The sequence below is a fragment of the Euleptes europaea genome, chromosome 1 (assembly GCF_029931775.1).
Source record: "Euleptes europaea isolate rEulEur1 chromosome 1, rEulEur1.hap1, whole genome shotgun sequence".
Taxonomy (NCBI): domain Eukaryota; kingdom Metazoa; phylum Chordata; class Lepidosauria; order Squamata; family Sphaerodactylidae; genus Euleptes; species Euleptes europaea.
The window spans coordinates 106,888,759-106,908,950 of NC_079312.1; the positions used below are offsets into that span (position 1 = coordinate 106,888,759).

Sequence of the window (20,192 nt, forward strand, 5' to 3'; positions counted from 1 at the left end):
TTCTTGGCAAAAAACAATGGTGGCTTAGTCCAGGGATGCACAAGTGGAAACATAAACAGACTTAGCATAGTTCCACTTGCACATGATTTTGTGGAACACATAGCACTTCCTTGCCTTTGTACCATTGTGCCCAGAAATTGGTTGTGCAAGATCTTGTGCAAGCAGATGGGGTACTTTTGACTTAGCACAAGCGGCTGCTGCGGTATTTTCCTTGTGTTTCCACTTTTACAAGAGCTCTAGCACAAGGGGAAATTTAATGCTGGATCCAGCAGAGTAACCATGCATATCATACTGGGAGCAAGAGTCTGTATACATGATTATACTATATATATAAGTCTATGTATAAATACTGAAAGTATAATTTATTAGAAGCGCTAAGTTAGAATTATTTTAAAGCATTAAAATAGAACAATGGCATTTTTTGAGGTTGATAACTGTAACCACATACCAAACGCGTTTCGGCCTATGGGGCCTTCATCAGTGGTTAATTAAAATCCTTTGTTAAGCCTGCACACATTTACAGAAATACATTAATGAATACAAATACAAACAGTTCAAACCCAACCAGGCATTACTCAAACATCTGGTATAATAGGTTCTTGTTGTAACACTGGTTAGTATAAGTCTCTCATATACTATGTATGTAGGTATCAACCTAGTAAAGCAGTTGATACCTGCTGTCAGGCTGTTATCTCGGTATAGATGTTTCCTTTCGTTTCTCTGCTGAACCGTCCAGACTTCAAGGACGACTACACATACCAAAGCCTGGGAACGCCACTCCTGGGAAATAATGCTCTGTTTATGCTTTGTAATCTCCCGCCGTTTCTCTGCCTTATATTTCCAAATAACGGGCAAGACAAACCATAGCTGTCATCTTGCCTTCAATGCACTGTATTGCCTATTTGACCAGTAAAGCCATCTGCTTGGAATCTGATTGTCTCTGTGGTGATTTCTGGTTCGATGGGTCAAGAGCTCACATTATGACAGCTATCCCTACTCTTCTTCATCGATTCTTTAGTCAGGCTGGAGCCCCGGAGGGTTCGCCTGCCACTCGGATGGGAGCTAGGCGGGCGCTCTCCGAGTGAACCGTGACTACTGCTTCTTGGGACCCTGGAGTCCTCATCTGAGGATCATACCCTTCTACGGGACATAGTAGCTGAACTCTTTAGGACTAATTCAGAGGTTTGCCGCTTGAGTGGACTGGTCCAGACACAGTGGCAATCTCTAGTGAGGGTTCTCTGGATGTTAACGTCGGAGGATACTAATGCTCGTTTAGATCTCCAGCATTTTGATCAGTTGCTGGATGATGCCCGGCTGGCAACTGAGGACTTACAAATACTAACCGATTTATTGGATAAGCTTATTGCCCGTGAGACCCTCTCATCCACGGCTCTAACGCGTCCTGTCGCCTTGGGGGAAGGTACCATGGCGGGAGCCGCACCGGCAGGTTTTTCTTTGGTACCCAATGCAGCTGACTGTCAAGCTGAAGCCAAGAGGGTCGCTATCCAGACGGCCCTCCTCTTTGCGGATTGTACAAAGGATACCACGATAGCCACCTTGGCTCAACGTTTAACCTCGACGTTCGGGGCCGATGCACCCGCGGTCGCGGTCCGAGTGCAACCATTGCTAGGTGGGGATCCCGACCCCCTACTCACGCTCCTGGAAATGGAACTTTTACCGCACATTACCGCAGCTGCCGCTCTGAGACTTGAAAGCGCAAAAGCTCTCGCGGATAGGGAAGCTGCTGAAGCGGCTAAGGCGGAAGCCGAGGCTCAAGCCGCAAGGGATAAAGAACTGCAGTTGGCTGCGGATCAGGCGCGGACAGGCGGCTGCCCCAAAGACTCCGGAAGGAGCGGTCCTCCATTGGGTCTGTCTTTTCCCCCGGTATTTGCCCCGTCGCGCACGACCCAACGCGCACGCCGCCTCGCGGAACGACGCCAAGACTCCGAGGAGTCTGAGGAAGAGGACTTGTATGGGGACAGTTCTCAATGGGCCACAAGTTTTAGGACAAGCAAACCTCATCGTACAGGTGGCCCGGGTGAGGACGTTCACCTGTTACGAGCTCAGAATCGAGAGCTATCTGGCCGTGTAGATCAACTCCAGGAGCTAATGGAACGCTTGCTTCAGGACAACAGGCAGTTACAGCAGGCCCTGACAACCCCGGCACAACCCGTTCCACAGGGGGCCGCAGTACCGGTTCAGGGAGTGCCAGCCCAACCACCCGCTAATGTGCCTGTTCAACCTCCGGTTCCCGGAGGTCCCGTTTTACCTGCACCCAGGGCACCCGTGCAACCGGGCCAACCCATGCCCGGTCCTTGGAAACAACTCAAGTTGAAAACTACTTACAATGGATCTCTCGAAACCCTGCCCTGTTTCTTGCATCAGGTGGACAGCTATATGTGAGAACAAGGACAGTTCTTCCCTACAGAGGACAGCCGGGTTCGCTATGTGGCTTCCCTTTTGACAGGTAAAGCAGCCAACTGGATGGTCCTCCAGTTCGACACCCGATCCCGCTCTATCCGTTCCCTCAACAATTTCATGACTGCCTTACGGAGGAGGTTTGAGGACCCCTTTCTGGGGGAACGAGCCAAAGCGGAGCTTCTACAACTAAGACAGGGCTCTACTCCAGTTCGAGAGTTTGCCGATGAATTTCAAAGACTAGCAAGCAAAATTGTGGGCTGGCCCGAAGCCACCCTAATTCACCATTTCAGGGAAGCCTTACACCCTGACATTCTGAACTGGTCGTATATGCGGGGTGATCCCGGCACCCTCGAGGATTGGATTCTATTAGCCGAAGAGGTGGAAAGCCGCCGGCGCTTTATTTCCCTTGTCCGCAAAAGAAACAAGGAGAAAAGCGTCCAAAAGCCCCAGCCCAAGGCACCGCCCCCCAATCCACGGAAACCCGCGCGTCCACCCCAGGATCGCGAAACCCGATTTCAAAGAGGTGCTTGCCTCACTTGTGGGGAACTGGGCCACTTTGCAGCAGTCTGCCCACATCGCCCTGAACCCTTTCGTCCCAGCATGACAGCCCGAGCTAGAGGACAACCTCAACGCAGAGGCACCGCGGCCACCCGCAGCGCAGCGCCGGGAAGACCCACACCCTCTGCACTTCACGTTGAGGACTCATCTATCCTTCCTACATCGAATGACCCCGCCGAGTCCCGGATTACAAATGCCCCATTGGGGGACAACTTTCCTTCTTCTGACGAAGAGAGCCCATGGAATCCTCCAGCTTTAAACCTGGAATCCCCCCTTGATTTGTCAAAAAACGGCTCCGGTCTGTGGTGAGTGGTCTGCAGAATCTCCTGCTAAACCGAAAGCTCCCACTAAAGTAAAGGAAGTAGAAACCACCGTTTATGTGGACGCAGTTTTACAACACTATGAAGGTGGTCCCCAACTACCCGTTAAGGCACTCATTGACTCCGGTTGCGGTCGCACTCTCATCAATGAGGCCACATTTGCAGCACTCAAAGTCAAGTCCGAGGCTTTACCAGCCCCCGTCCAATTTGCCCAAATGGATGGGAGCCATTTCAAGGGGGGCCCAGTTGATCATCGCACTATAGGGGTGGCGATGGGTATTGGCTCCCACTGGGAGCAAATAGACTTTACCATAGCCCCTATCCGATTTGAAGTGGTCCTGGGAATTAACTGGATTAAAGGTCATAGTCCCAGTATAGACTGGGAGACGAACACTATCTCCTTTGCCAACCCCAAATGCGACCAGCACCGACAGCAAGTTGCGGTGCTGTCTCCACCCGCTCCGGCATTAATCTCCGATGTCCCATCACCGCCATCCCTACCTGATGTATACCAGGACTTTGCGGATGTCTTTAACAATAAAGAATGTGATGCCTTACCCCCCCACCGGGCCACTGACTGTGCAATTGAGGTGGTGAAGGACTGCACATTAACCAAGAGTAAGATTTACCCTATGAGCGCTTCCGAGCGCACTGTACTACGGGACTTTTTGGACAAAAACCTTGCCAGAGGGTTCATTCGCCCATCGAATGCTCCCAACTCAGCCCCCGCGTTTTTCGTCCGAAAAAAGGAGGGCGACCTACGCCTCTGCATTGACTTCCAAAAACTCAATGCAGTTACTCAAGCCAACGCCTATCCTATACCGCTAATTTCAGATATTTTGGGGCAACTACAAGAGGGACGTATATTTTCCAAATTGGACCTAGTAGAAGCCTACTACCGCGTCCGTATCCGCGAGGGGGACGAACCCCTCACTGCCTTCTCTAGCTGTTTTGGAATGTTTGAATTCCTTGTGATGCCCTTCAGGTTAAAAGGTGCCCCGGGGGTCTTCATGCAACTCATCAACGAAATCCTCCATGATTTACTGTACCGCGGGGTGGTAGTTTATTTGGATGACATTCTTATTTATTCAAAAACCATGGATGAGCACGTCACTTTGGTCCGAGAAGTTCTGCACCGCCTGCGCAATCACCAACTCTTTGCAAAGTTGGCTAAATGCGTATTTCACCAGAGCAAAATAACTTTCTTGGGATATATAATCTCCCACCATGGCCTTAGCATGGACCCGGCCAAGGTCCAATCCGTCCTCGATTGGACTCCTCCCTCCAACCGCAAGCAAGTACAACAGTTTCTGGGCTTTGCTAATTTCTACCGCGGATTTATCCCTAACTTCGCCCAAATAGCGCTGCCCATCACCGACCTTCTGAAAACCAAGGGTAAAGGAAGCTCTGCTACATTACCCTCCGCTAAGATACTGTGGACTGATCAATGCCAGACCGCCTTTGTAGCCCTCAAACGCCTTTTCACGTCGGAACCTGTGCTACGGCACCCAGACCCAAATCGAATGTTCATTGTACAAGTCGATGCCTCCGACGTAGCTATGGGAGGGGCCCTGCTCCAAAGAGGACCAGATGGTCTCCTTCACCCCTGCGCTTACTTCTCAAAGAAATTTGCGCACTCCCAATTGAACTGGCCCATTTGGGAGAAAGAAGCCTCAGCTGTTCACCGTGCACTTACTCTATAGCGACAATTCCTGGAAGGGTCTAAAGTCCCCTTCGAAGTTTGGACCGATCACAAGAATCTAGCCGCCCTCACAGGAACCCATAAGTTATCCGCGAAACAACAGCGTTGGGCGGAATTCTTTGCTCAGTTTCATTTTGTCCTGAAGCATGTCCCTGGAAAACAAAACGTTCTCGCAGATGCTCTCTCCCGGTTGCCTCAATACCCGGCGAAACTCGATTGGCCAACAGACTCTTTATTTACGCCCGCGCAAAGAGAAGCCCTGCCCGTACTGGCTGTACAAACTCGATCCCAGACGCTGCCCCAGCGGAAGCACACGATGACCGGCGCACAAGCTCCTCCAGCCCTACCTGCCGCCCAGCTGCCCCCACAACGGAAACACACGATAGCCGGCGCTCCAGCTCCTCCAACCCAACCGGCCGCCCAGCCGCCTGCAGTCTGCACACCACCGCACGTAAGCGCTTCCCCCTCGTCAACCCCCATAACTGCTCCTACTACCACCGTAAACAAGGGGGGGTTCCCGTCTCCGAATCTTTCTTAAATTCCCTTTGGGAACAATGCCTTATGGAACGCTCGGCTCAAACCCTACCTCCTGGTGTAATCGAACAAGGAGTCTCTTGGTACAAAGACTCGAAATTGTATGTGCCCAAAGCGCTCCGAAAAGACGTCTTACACTTGGCTCATGGAGTAAAAACAGCTGGACACTTTGGGTTCCTAAAGACCCTTCACCTGTTGCGCAGACAATTTTGGTGGGGGGGAATGCGTTCTGACATTGACTCTTTTATTCGCAGCTGTCCTGTTTGCGCCACAGTCAAACAATCTCAAGGCAAGCCCCCAGGACTACTGCAACCACTTGAAATACCCAGCAAACCCTGGGAAGTGATTGCTATGGATTTTATGATGGATCTCCCTCTCAGCGGGGGAAAAACTGTGTTATGGGTTATCACTGACTTATTTTCTAAGCAAATACATTTGGTTCCGCTCAGAAGTTGGCCCGCCTCTTCGTGTCACATGTCTTTAGACTACATTCGTTTCCGCGCAAGATAATCTGCGACCGCGGAAGTAGTTTCGTTGCTAAGTTTTGGAAAGCTTTTCTCAAACTGGTGGGGGTGGAGCAGGGGTTGTCTAGTGCATACCATCCCCAAACGGATGGTCAAACCGAATGTGTCAATGCTGTACTTGAATGCTATTTGCGCTGTTATGTCAATTACCACCAAGATGACTGGGTGGAACTGTTGCCTTTTGCAGAATATGCCTACAATAATGCTGTACATCAGTCCACAGGTTTCAGCCCGTTTTATGCGGTGTATGGACAAGACTTCGGTCCTATCACCCCAATAGACGGATTAGAGGGGGAGGGGGATGCCGACATTGCCTCTTGGGCACACACCCTCCGTACAACATGGCCCTGGCTGGTTAGCAACCTAGACCGAGCCAAGCGCAAATACAAGGCGCAAGCCGACAAGCATCGTTCCCCCGGTAGGGACCTGCAAGTGGGTAACTTGGTATACCTTTCCACCAAGAACCTGCGCTCCACCCGTCCGTGCCATAAGTTTAATGCTAAATACATTGGCCCATTTCCCATCATCCGCCTCATAAATCCTGTCACAGTGGAACTGTCTCTCCCCAAAACTCTGAGACGTGTACACCCCATTTTCCATATCAGCCTTCTAAAGCCCCATGTTGCTTCCCCACAATGGCACCCGGAGCCGCCTCCTGAACAGCCCATAATGGTGGGGGGGGGGAGGAACATTTCGAAGTCTCCAAAATCCTCGATTCCCGCATACACCACGGGCCTTGCAATACCTGATCCGCTGGAAACACTTCCACCCTGCCTATGACGAATGGGTTCGCGCACGGGATATCTCCGCCCCCAAACTCGTCAACGCTTTTCACAATACCTACCCAGACAGACCAGCCCCCTTACCGGATGGGAGGGGGCCTTAAGGGGAGCAGGATGTCAGGCTGTTATCTCGGTATAGATGTTTCCTTTCGTTTCTCTGCTGAACTGTCCAGACTTCAAGGACGACTACACATACCAAAGCCTGGGAACGCCACTCCTGGGAAATAATGCTCTGTTTATGCTTTGTAATCTCCCGCCGTTTCTCTGCCTTATATTTCCAAATAACGGGCAAGACAAACCATAGCTGTCATCTTGCCTTCAATGCACTGTATTGCCTATTTGACCAGTAAAGCCATCTGCTTGGAATCTGATTGTCTCTGTGGTGATTTCTGGTTCGATGGGTCAAGAGCTCACACCTGCACACATAGTATATGAGAGACTAATACTAACCAGTGTTACAACAAGAACCTATTATACCAGATGTTTGAGTAATTGGGAATAGAATTTACAACTTATACACATGCCTGGTTGGGTTTGAACTGTTTGTATTTGTATTCATTAATGTGTTTCTGTAAATGTGTGCAGGCTTAACAAAGGGTTTTAATTAACCACTAATGAAGGCCCCATAGACCAAAATGCGTTTGGTATGTGGTTACAGTTATCAACCTCAGGAAATGCCATTCTGCTATTTTAATGCTTTTAAATAATTTTAACTTTTACATAGCGCTTCTAATAAATTATACTTTCAGTATTTATACATAGATTTATTCAGTATAGTCTTTTCACCCAACCTTGGGTACCCAGCTTTTGCTTTTAGGTTGGGTTTTATTCCCCTCCTTTTTTTCTTCTTCCACTACATGACCATACTATCCTGGGTAGTTCTCTCAGCACAGTGTTAAGTTGTTCATCTGTATTATCCTACTAGATGGCAAGAAATATTTTGCAGGTACAGAAATATAGCAGAATGTACAGTAGAATATGTGGAAAGTACCTCAGAAACTGGTGGAAATTTTCTGATTAAACATGCATATTTCTGCCATCTGCAGGACAACTGATTGAAACTGTCCAAGAAGTGAGTGGGTCACCTAACAGACATGGACCTTGGAACAAGACCCTGCCACAAACTAAGATGCCAGCTCAGTCCCCACAAACACTCAGGCTGCAGGACCCAATACCATCAGCTATTCTATCTTGGGCTCATCCATTTGCTTCTGGTACACCGTAATATATGTCATTGTGTGAGAACAGTGCTCTCTAAATAGGAGAAATGAAACCATCCCTATGAAAAAGAATAAATGGACACTAACACTAAAAATTGCTCTACTCAGAAATCCATGGGAAAATATTTCAGTCTTACAGGACAGTCTGTTGCTGATCTAAATATCAAAATTCTCCTGTGAAACAAAGGGAGAACCCAGTATGGAAGTGCTGAATTACTGTCAAACTCACAACGAATGCTATCTCCTACAGGATTGAACAAGGACATGAAATTTAGCTGATCTAAATATCAAAATTCTCCTGTGAAACAAAGGGAGAACCCAGTATGGAAGTGCTGAATTAGTGTCAAACTCACAACGAATGCTATCTCCTACAGGGTTGAACAAGGACATGAAATTTAGCAATATGAAAGCTAAATATCTTCGCAAAACCTGGAACTCCCCCTACCCTTACAGGTGTTGATTACCTTAGCAAACTAATAAATAAAGCTCTGTACTTTTCTTGACCATATTTAATTTTTACATTTCATCTTGTTCTTCCTGCATTTCACAGACCTCTTGACCCTGCTGTTTGTTTGTTTTCATATTGCCTACACATAAAAGGTCAACCTGGTGAAGAGCAACTGCATCACATCTGAAGCGGTGAGCTCTAGTCCATGAAAGTTTATGCTGGAATAAAATCTTGTTAGAGTGCCACACAATGGGGCAATAGGCATTTTCAGGCCAAGTGAAGGGACCTTCATATTCTTCGCTCCTTCCGCCTGGCAGACAATGGGCTCCAATCTCGAAGTAGCAGCCCTTTAAAATCCAGAATGGTTTCTGCCTACTTGCTTTACATTTTTCATCGACACTCTGTAGGTGGTGACATTGGTGCAAGTTGTACCCCCCAAGTCTTACCAATAAACACATTTTCAAAACTAATTACTCACAATTAAGGGGTCGTCTCTTCCCATTCTAATGACAGTCCTGTTAATGGCGCGTAGCAACTGGACCATTATTTCTTGAATATGCTGGTTAGTTGACTCCTGCAAAACAAATACAATTACCTCTGAGATAACAAAACGGATATTCTACACAGAAACTTCACAGGGAGTGTTAATCTTTGCCATGTGATCTTAATACCGGAGAGTTAATCACAGCCACCTCAATTGGTAATGCAAACTGGACCTTGAAGTAGCTTAATACAGGGGACTGGACCCTGCTTAAATGTCCATGATGCAAGGATGGGGGCAGTGGTCACTGATCCCTTCAAGAATTCCTGGGAATCTCCTGTCCCCCAGGAGCAACTTTTCGAGGTACATTTTGGACTGCTGCAGAAGAAGGGAATTGGCAAAACAGCCCTTCCTCCTTGCACCTGTAGAAATCTAGGTTGTCCCCAACCAAGGATTTACCCTTAACTAGTTACAGAAAGAAGGATTCATAGAATCATAGGATCATAGATCTGGAAGGTACCACCAGGGTCATCTAGTCCAACGCCCTGCACAATGCAAGAAATTCTGAACTACAACCCCCTCACATACACCTCCAGTGACCCATACTTCATGCCCAGAAGTTGGCCAAGGTACCCTCCCATGATCTGCCTAAGGTTATAGAATCAGCATTGCTGACAGATGGCCATTTAGCCTCTTCTTAAAAACCTCCAGGGAAGGAGAGTTTACCACCTCCCAAGGATTCAACCTACCTATTTTGCTATTTTGTCTACAGAGGATTTTTTTTTAACCCGGCATTCAAATAGTTAACACTATCCTACCACCAAAACTTCTGAAATGCTACTAGCCAGGAAGTATACCAATTAATTATGCTGGCAATTGTACTGAACTGTTAGTACTTATGTAGTATTAATTATGCTATTCATGACCTAATTTTAGTAATTCATTAAAATTATTTCTATGCAACTTTGCCAATATGCTCATTCAAGTGGCTAACCAGAAACAGCATCAGTAGCATCAATAAATTTTTTTAAAAGATGCAAAAATTTAAAAGATGCAGTCCTGAAGGGGTCGCCCCCCCCACTGAGAATCACTGTAGACTTTACCATGCATTTTGATGGAGAAGGGCGACCCATAAAATTGGATCCCCTGACCCAATCTTCACCCAACTTTAGGGTTCGTGCAAGAAGAGTCCCTTGAAGCTACCCTGAAAATTTGGGAACTCTACCTCCAAAAATGCCCCCACAGGAGCTTTGAAACGTGAAAATAAAGCCAAATACCCATTGGTTCTTGTAGGTTATCCGGGCTGTGTGACCGTGGTCTTGGTATTTTCTTTCCTGACATTTCGCCAACAGCTGTGGCAGGCCTCTTCAGAGGAGTAACACTGAAGGACAGCCTTCGACAATATTTTCAAATACCCATATTTACTGGTATGGGTATTTGGCTTCTTTTGGGTTTACCGGAAAAAATCAGGCCCAATAAACCCAAATCCAAAATTTACCAATGTGTTGTTGTTGTTGTTGTTTTGCACAATCCTACCTCAGGATACATCCAACGAATGAGCAGGCTTACATGGGAATAAGAGGTTACAGTACTGTTAACTATATATTCTAAAAATTACAACTCATTTTTATGTGGAAGTATATTTTAGTATTATTTAATGAACCACTGATTTATCTGCATCAGCTGAAAGCCTTCTCTACAGAATTACTAAAAAGCTGGCCAACTTTTCCTGGAGCTCATCACTAGGCTGAAAGCTTTCTCTGTGCCCTTCCTCATTCCACCTTGTATCACCTAATACCACCCTGAGCTTCTGTTACTAGCTTACCATCTGTTACAGAACATATTGACTTTAATGTTATAAAACTTTTCTTTAAGGGCACCACATAATTAAAATCCACATTTTCTCATCATTGTTTATTTAAAGATATCTTACAGGGTGATCATATGGTCCTGCTAGGCCAAGATACTGCTGTATCAGCAATGTGCCAGTGTAACATAATCCTAATCTTCTAAAAGCATACTGTAGATATTCATGTAGAATCCATGACAATTCCATCAATAACTACCTATTACCTCGTAAAGCACTATCCCTCTAGTGTTTTCAACCCCCACAGATCCTCAGGCCTTGCACAGCCAGATGTGAAGAGTTCACAAACTATAGAATAATGATGTATATATAGGGTTGCCAACCTCCAGGCAGTAGCAGATCTCCTGCTATTACAACTGATCTCCAGCCGATAGAGATCAGTTCACCTGGAGAAAATGGCTGCCTTTTTACATGATCCATGAGGGATCTTAGACCTCCCAGAAACAACCCCCTTTTAGAAACTAGGGAAAAATATAAAAAGGGGTTTCCAACATCTTCATGCCCCAATTTGAGCTGTTTCCCAATCCCTGAACCTTCTTCTGCCACTGACAACAGGTCACAGAGTCCCTTCTTTAGGAAAGGTAGAGACCTAATTTTTCCTGTTCTACTTTAGTTCTGTAAACCTTCCCTCTACATCCCTTCTTCTGTCCCAGGTGCATCTATACTCAGCTTTGATTGTATACACCTTGCACTGGGTACCAGGCCAGTTTTGGGCTCCTGCTTATTTACTGTTGGCCTAGCTTGCTCTTAAAAGTGGTCTCATGACTGGTGATGGAGACAGCACTTTCAGCATTTATGCTGAGATAGCGTTGTCAGACCAGGCTTAGGATATCTATTTTTATTGTATCTTATTTATTGCCTTCATTTATCACTTGCCTTTCTCACGTAAAGCAGATTACATGATCATAAAACAATGCAATCAAATAGTATGAGACATTCAGTAAACAATGCAAAAGGACTATGAGGCTGTCCCAGGTTGTAATGGGCTCAACACATGAGAAAAGATATATGTTAAATTTACTGTTTTGTATCAAGCAGGCATCTAAGTTGGCCCAAGTCAGAGAAACGCAAAGTATTAGGCTCAATCAGTGTGTCTAAGAGATGAGAAATTTTGTTAATAGGCAATAAACCATTTCAATAATTGTAGATGCTGGTGCTATGGTGTTAAAGGAGGATGCTGCGGCCCTTTCACAGAGACTGCAAATGGGATTTATAACATGTTCTGTTTTACTTGGTGTGAGAGGACTGAGTCATGCTGGAGAGCTGCAGGGATGGGTGGCTGTAGAAATGTGGTTTGGATTAGCTGAGCAGGGTACTAGAGCATAGAAGGGAGGAGCTGAGCTCGTTGGCTGGAGCCTCCTCCTGATTCCCAGCTGGAGGTGGGATCAGTTCCTCCAGGTCCCTCAGGCCTCAGATGTGGAGGGGAGGGGGTGCACTCACTTGGATCTTCCTCTTCCTCCTGTCAGGGTGCTCCCTGCTTGTCCCTCCTGGACATCTCTTTGTGCTGGCTCTGAAACAGGAGCATCCCAACCATCTCCTCCCTAGCCTGAAGCTGAGATTGTTTAAATAGGCCCTCACAGCCTTTATATGCTCTATGCCCTATTGCCCGGGCAAACTGGCCTTTAGAGGCTTCCTCCTTCCAGCTTGGACCCACCCCTCGTCCCCTTCCAGCCAGTTAGCTCCCTGGCTGGGTTTCCACCTCTTGGCTAGGTTGGGCCCTCAGTGTTTCACACCCATGCATTCCTGGTGGTCAGCTGGGCTGCAGAGGCATGGTTGACACTCCATGCACCTTCCAGCCAAGCCCCCATGGGCTAGCTGAGCCATGGGAAAGGCGTCAGCCTCTGGCTGTCATTGAGCCACATCCCTGTCACTCTGGGATAATCAGTTGGACCCTCGACTCAACCCACCACAGGGGCCTTAATAAGTGGAAACATTGACTGACACATGGTAGGGCACTCCGCCCACTCCCGGACGCTTGAGTGACTTTCCCACTCACTCAAATATTCCAATTCTCTTCTGTTTCATTTTCCCTAGTTCACCTGTTAACCAGGAGAATGGCACCCTCATTGACAGGAAAAGAGAACACCAGGGGGCCAACTTTTTAGACTCCTGCAATATGCCAAAGTATGCTAGCGACCAGTTTAATGCACAAGTAAGGGAGAACTATTTTAATTGTCCAAGTATCTCTGCAGAGGGACAGAGTTAAATCCACCTGCACCTTCAACAGATAATGATTTAATTATGACACCCACCAATGAAGTCAATTGAAAATTGACTGGAAATTTTGGCATGCATGGAACTACAAAATAACCAATAAATATAAAATACTACATCTTGCCAGGTTAGCCTGATTAGACCCATTGTATCCATTTATTTTTGAAAACCTACAGTATGAGTCGCCTATTCCAAATTTGGAATTTACCGATATACAGGTTGGGTATCCCTTATCCACAATCCAAAATGATCCAAAATCCAAAACTTTTTAAGCACGGACATGACACCACCTGACCTCATGTGACGGGTCGCAGTCAAAATGCAGGTGCACAACAGTTTTATTCAGTGTCCCCAAGGGAAAATTGCTTATTGGTAGCATATAAATTCAGAGTCAGAAATTATGGTGATGGCAAACAACCACAGATTGTCCACATGGGTGGCTGAGATAGTGACCCTTTTGCTTTCTGGTGGTTCAATGTACACAAACTTCGTTACATGCACAAAATTATTAAAGATATTGTATAAAATTAACTTCAGGCTATGTATATAAGGTATATATAAAATATAAATGAATTTAGAGTTTAGACTTGGGTCCCATCCCCAAGATATCTCATTACATATATGCAAATGTCCCAAAAAAAAATCCAAAACACTTCTGGTTCCAAGCATTTCTGATGAGGGATACATGTTTCCAGTTGTGTGTTTCCAATAACATGGCCAGTGCAGGACTCACGGATCCACTATGCATGAGCTATGTTTTCATTTCAAGAATTAGCAGCCCTTGTGAAGAGCAGTTCATTCTCAAATATAGTGGACTCACTATATTTGAGAACAGTAGGAGCAAAAGACTGTGAAACTGAAAACTGGTAAGAAGTCTAACAGTATTATTTAGTGTCTGAGCAAGGATTAGGAGTAGTTCTCCTTCTGCAAGTTCTCTCCATATGGTTATGCATTATATCCATGTTTAGTGCACCCACCAATTGTCTAGTATTCATGTTTAATGGTCCCTATTATAGGCTGTGTTCATACTTCAGCAATTTGTGTTGATAGTTTCCCATTACTTTTCATTCTCAACCTGCTTAAAGTGGATTCAAATGGTTTGAATACACATCTGAAAAGAAAGCACACAAGTGATTTGTGCTCCCTCTTACACTTTCTGGGCAGCATGGGGGGATTACATAGGGGTATGTGCAGGCTAAGAAGCAGAACATTAATTTTAAACATTATACCAGAAATACAGGAAAAGAATATAAAAGTACAAGAACAGCCCTGCTGGATCAGACCAGTGGTCCATCTAGACCAGCATCCTCTACTGCCCATCAGCTTCATTGGATGCTCCCTAGTTCTAGTATTTGGGGAGAGGGAGAAAAAGTTATCTCTGGCCCTTCTATCCAATCTGTGCATAATTTTACAAACCTCTACCATGTCTCTACTTAGTTGCCTTTTTTTCTGAACTTAGAAGTCCCAGTCTCTTCCACCTTTCCTCCAGTGTGGTGTAGTGGTTAAGATAGGTGGTTTGGAGCGGTGGAGTCTGAACTGGAGAACCGGGTTTGATTCCCCTCTCCTCCACATGAGCAGCGGAGACTAATCTGGTGAACTGGATTTGTTTCCCCACTCCTACACACAAAGCCAACTGGGTGACCTTGGGCAAGTTACGGCTCTATTAGAACTCTCTCAGCCCCACCTACTTCACAGGGTGTCTGTTGTGGGGAGGGGAAGGGAAGGCTATTGTAAGCTGGTTTGAGTCTCCCTTAAGTGGTAGAGAAACTAGGCATATAAAAACCAATTCTTATTCTTCCTAGGAAAGATGTTCCAACCTCTTAATCGTCTTCCTTGCCCTCCTCTTTAATTTGTCCAGCTTTGTAGAATTCTTTTCAAGATACAGTGACCAGAACTGCACACAGTATTCCAAATGAAGAAAGTTCAACTGACTGCCAAAGCCACTCTCAGCAGAGAACAAGCTTGAGGATCAAATCCTTATTTAATTTGCAGGGGAGGAGGAGAAAATATTAACACTTAGGGGAGAAAAACACTTTTGGGCAAAGAAAAATGCTGCCTAACACATGAGGGAAAATATTGAGCAAAAATGTTGTGGGGGTAAAAAGCGTTAGGAATATAAGGGATTTTTAATGTCTTCACTGCAATAGGAAATTGCTTGTTTGTATAGGATCTCTGCAGAATGCTGAAAAATACAATCCTGCATGCTTTCTATAGGCCCAAGCACTGAGTACATTGATGTGAGGATGATGACTGAATTTACTTTATTATGGAAACTAAGGGATTTTAGCACTCCCACTAGTGAGGACAGTGAAGAATCTTTGTGCTGTGGGGCAGCTGCTGCTAAAGCAACATTTTCAAAATTTGCCCAGCCAATCAAATTGCTGATAGCCAATCAGAAACCTTCTTGGATGCAAAGCCCACCTGGCCCCACCCATGTTATAAAAACACTCGGCGGCCGCCAGGAAAGTTTTCAGCAGGTAACATGGTGCCCACAGGCATCACACTGGGAACCCTTGCTCTATAGCAATATATCTGGCTGAGGGCCCTTCCCAAACCCCACCCTCCTCAGACTCCACCCCAAGATCCCCAGGAATGTCCTATCCTGGTGGTGGCAACCCTACATAGACCCAGGAAAATAAATAAGAACATAAGATCATAAGAAAAGCCATGCTGGATCAGAGCAAGGTCCATCAAGTCCAGCAGTCTGTTCACACAGTGGCCAACCAGGCGCCTCTAGGAAGCCACAAACAATGGTGCAGCAGCACCATCCTGCCTGTGTTCCACAGCACACAAGATAACAGGCATGCTCCTCTGATCCTGGATAAAGATATACTTCAGTATGATTGTCTACAATTTAGTTTCAATCTTCTTTCCACAGTTACGTGCTCCCCAAACCCCATTCTAATGCCCCTATTCTTCCTACTGCCAAAGGCCTCCTCGCTTGGTTCTCCCTCCCTCCCTAAGCAGAACTGCAAGGAAAACTGGCACAGCGGTCGGCCAGTCACCTATTTATTGCCAGTTTAGAAAATCAGCATTCTTAGCAGTTAAAGATTGGAACAGGGGTGGGAAAGAAGGGTGCTTCAATACTATATGTAAAGCAACACTGCATTTTTGAGAACAACATAAATGAATGAAAAACTAGGTCAGAATCGAAAGTATGGGTTATTACGCTTGGCAGAGTGGGGAGGGAGTTCAGTAAAAGAGGGGAAGGATCCTTAAATAGAAGGAGCTCTACACCTCCCAACTCTCAGGGCAGGTATGGATATCGTCAGGTCTGAGAAGAAATCATAAGTACGCTACAGAGGCCATTTTCACATGAAATGTGTTTCTGTTTTCTCTGTTGCTGCCCCACTTCCAGCTGAAGCACTCTCTCAAGTCTGCTTCCTGAAGGGTTGCTTGCCTTTGCTTTTTCTAAGTTTGTTTTTTTATGCATTCAGGATATTTCTATGCCGCCTCTTCAGAGTGCGGATCAAGGCAGCACACAATTTAAACAATGTCACAATATAAAAACAAGCTGTTAAAAGTTGGCAAGTCAAGCTTTCCCTTGTGTGTGATCCAATGAAGGATTGCATTTTAGTTCTGTCAGCATTTTTGTTACGACAAATGCAGCAGTGTTGCCCACTTTTTTTCTTTTGCACATGCACTATATCAGGGGTGGGGAACCTTTTTCCTGCCAAGGGCTATTCGCACATTTATAACATCTTTCGGGGGCCATACCAGGTGTAGCTCTCCCGGTGGGGGGGGAGAAGCTAGGGTTGCTAGGTCTCCAGCCACCACCTGGAGGTTGGCAACCCCAGGAGAGGCCACACAGAGAAGGCCTGCAGGGCGCCCCCGCTCCCCCCTCCCAGGTGGGAGGGCAGCCAGCGGTGAGCCCCAGAAAACGAGGCACCAGGGGGGCGCAGCCCACAGTCGATTGGCAAGGGAGGAAGGGAGGAAGGAAAACAGAGAAAGAGGAAAAGGGAGGAAGAGAGAGAAAGGGAGAAAGAAATGGAGAGAGGGGGAGAAAGAAAGAAAAGGACGGAGGGAGACAAAGAAAGAGACAGAAAAAGAGGGAGAAAGAGAGGGAGAGAAAGGGGAAAGAGTGACAGAAAAAGAGGAAGAAAAGAGAGAAAAGCCTCCCCCCCACACACACACACCCGCGCATGCCGGCCTGCGCGACCGGGCCCCAGCCTCCCCACCTCCCCCGCCCACACACACACACACACACACACACGGTGGCGCATGGAACCCCAAGCAACCGGGCCCCAGTCTCCATGCCCTCCCCCCCAGAGTCCATAAAAAAAAACCAAGCCCAATCAGCTCCCGCATGCATGCTCTGCCACCGGGAGCCTCTCCCCCCCGCCCCGCTGCTCAACAGTCGACAGGCAGCGAGAGGGGCTTACAATGTGCCACAGCGTTCCTGCATGCCGCAGCTGTAAGGGGCAGCCTTGGGGGAAGCGGCCCTCCCCCTCCCCTCTCTCCAACCAGCAACTGACAGTCGGTTAGAGGAGGTCCAAAGGGCGCTACAAGGGCGCTGTAAGCCGTGGCCCCAGGAACACCTTCGGGGAGGGCCGCCCTGTGCCCCGCCTCCGCGGCAGGGTTCCCGGAGGTCCCGAGGGCCACAAAAAATGTCCTCGGGGGCCGCATACGGCCCCCGGGCCTGAGGTTCCCCACCCCTGCACTATATTAACAAAGCAGGATAACATGAGGTGTCTCCAAGGCTACAAAGAGTTTTCTAGACCTGGCTTTTTAAAGAGCTTTCCTAAACGGGCTGCACCCAACCCCCAGAAAAAAAATCCCTCAGTTTATGGGTGCCTGCTAAGGTTGCCAGCCTCCATGTACTAGCTGATCTCCAGCCGATAGAGGTCAGTTCACCTGGAGAAAATGGCTGCTATGGCAATTGGACTCTATGGCATTGAAGTCCGTCCCCTCCCAACCCTGCCCTCCTCAGGCTCCACCCCCAAAACCTCCCGCTGGTAGTGAAGAGGGACCTGGCAACCTTAGTGCCTGCTACAGTGGTATATCGAAAAGGCTACAAAGGTTTTTTTTAAAAAAACACAGATGCTGCCTTGAAAAATGGAAGCAGCTCAGAAAAAAAAACAGGAAATGGCTAGGAAGTGGGGCATGGAAGTCATTGGATGTGGGCCGGACCTGTAAAAGTGCAGCAAACTGTACAGATTCCAAAAATGCTTCAGAACTGTTCTTTCCAGAAACATCAGAACAAAAGAGATCTGTGGGGGGGGGGGAGAGACAAGGAAAACTTGGGAGGAAATCAGCAGAGCAACGTGTGGCAAACAGTAATGTATGAAAGAAGCCAAGCTGGAGCAAAACTCTGTGCAGAAATGAGCAGAATGTGGGGTATCCAGCAGCAGGCTCTCTCAGTTTGGACAATCATTTGTCTTTGTGTCTGTGCTGTCAAGTCACAGCTGACTTATGGCAACCCCGCAGAGTTCGGAGGTGGTTTGTTAACTGCCGGCCTCACAACCCTGGTATTCCTTGGAGATCTCCCATCCAAATTCTAGCCAGGGCCGACCTGCTTAGCTTCAGAGATCTGACGAGATCAGGCTAGCCTGGGACTATCCAGGTCAGGTGGTCTTTGTGTAGGGAGTGGCTAATCCCAGTATCTGCGGGAAAACAGCATCTGAACAGACCCCCACATTTGTATACACACCATCTCATTGAAATCATCTCTTCACATCTCATGGAAGTATGGCCTATGAAAGTTTTCACCACCTACTGGAGAAGTTTTTGTGCTCTTCTGACTTGATTTATTCAATCGACAGTAGCTGCCATCAAACTGTATTAATTTTGATTTCTTCCTATTGTATTTACACACAGCTTTCACTACCTGTCCCCCGTGCATATACTGAAAAGAAACGGTCAGTACTATCAGCGTTTCCAGTTTCCTGAAGTTGTTAAACTTACAGATGATGGCCTAGTACCTGCTCTTATTTTACTGCGCATACTACCCTCCATCCTTTTACTTTGATCAGCAATTACAGTGCTTGATGCCACAGTGGGGTACCTCTCTTTCCAAAAGCAGCATCTGGTTGTTTGGCAGTCTTCCCAATTCCTTTTGGCAGGCTTGGCATTTTCAAAGGGCCTGTCATATACAGCTGCTGGGCTCTGACAGGGCTTTTCCTCAGAGGCTGTTCTCTTCCTTTCCCTCTCCTTCACTGCCTTTTCCTTGATAAATCTAATGAGCAACTTAGGGCTAAAGGTCTCGCAAGAGATCTCTAATTAGATGTTGTAGTCATGCCCAAAAGAACCCCTCCTAATAGATGCTGACTAATTAGGTTAAAGTTTATATTTTGTCAAAAAGGGCCCAGCTTGAAGAATTTACAACTCAGCTCTTTTTTAATGGAAAGTAGACCCTTTATGTTTGAATAAAAGGTAAACACTGCAAGAATCACAGAACTATTCTGAGATTGGATGGGAAACAAAGGGTAAGGACTGGACGAGCTCTTTTTCTATTTTAGAAAATAACTATCTCTGGCCTTTTCATTCATAGAACTGCTAGGAAAATGTGCAGGGATTATTTTATTCAGTCAGAAGATACATATTGCAGAAGTCCTTTAGGAATTTGCCCAAAATATCTCTAGTCTGTGCAGGGTCCAGAGTAAGTTTTGGCTTTTTCTTTTTAGTTTCTTTAACTTTTCAGAGAGCCTGCATCATTGTCCATGTTATTACACTGCTGCTACTTGTTACCCAACCATCACCAAATGATGAATACCCCTCCATGAATTTATCAATGAAAATCCTTTTGCCCTAGTGTTTTAAAAAAATAAAGTATCCAGTCCTTTTAGTTACAGAGATGCAAGGGTAAAGGTGCAAGCAGTTTTTGACCCAGCCTGTAAAGAGATGAAGAAGGGAAGCTGCAAGACAGCTGGAGGAATAATATTAATATGTTGATATTGCTGTATAGTACTATTATAATCTATTTCAAATTTTAATAAAGATGTTATAACATATATGTGAAGGAAAGAACAAAAAACAGTCAGCAAGTCACCATGGCAACCAGGACTACCATGGCCCCAAGACCTGATGTGGAGTTACTGCAGGTTACAAACAGAAGGGGGGAAAACCCAGAAAAATGTGCACAGTGACATCCCATGGGTGGAAGTTCTATTGACAACACATGC

The 20,192-nt window shown here is 46.4% G+C and overlaps 1 protein-coding gene across 1 annotated transcript in view; it reads right to left on the reverse strand.

Annotated features, from left to right (window-relative positions):
* Nucleotides 1–20,192, reverse strand: part of DOCK2 (dedicator of cytokinesis 2) — a 367,227-nt gene that overhangs the window by 245,392 nt on the left and 101,643 nt on the right. The window contains exon 26 of the mRNA XM_056847921.1: nucleotides 8,988–9,083. Coding sequence (XP_056703899.1) covers nucleotides 8,988–9,083 — 96 coding nt within the window. The remainder of the gene's footprint in view (nucleotides 1–8,987; nucleotides 9,084–20,192) is intronic.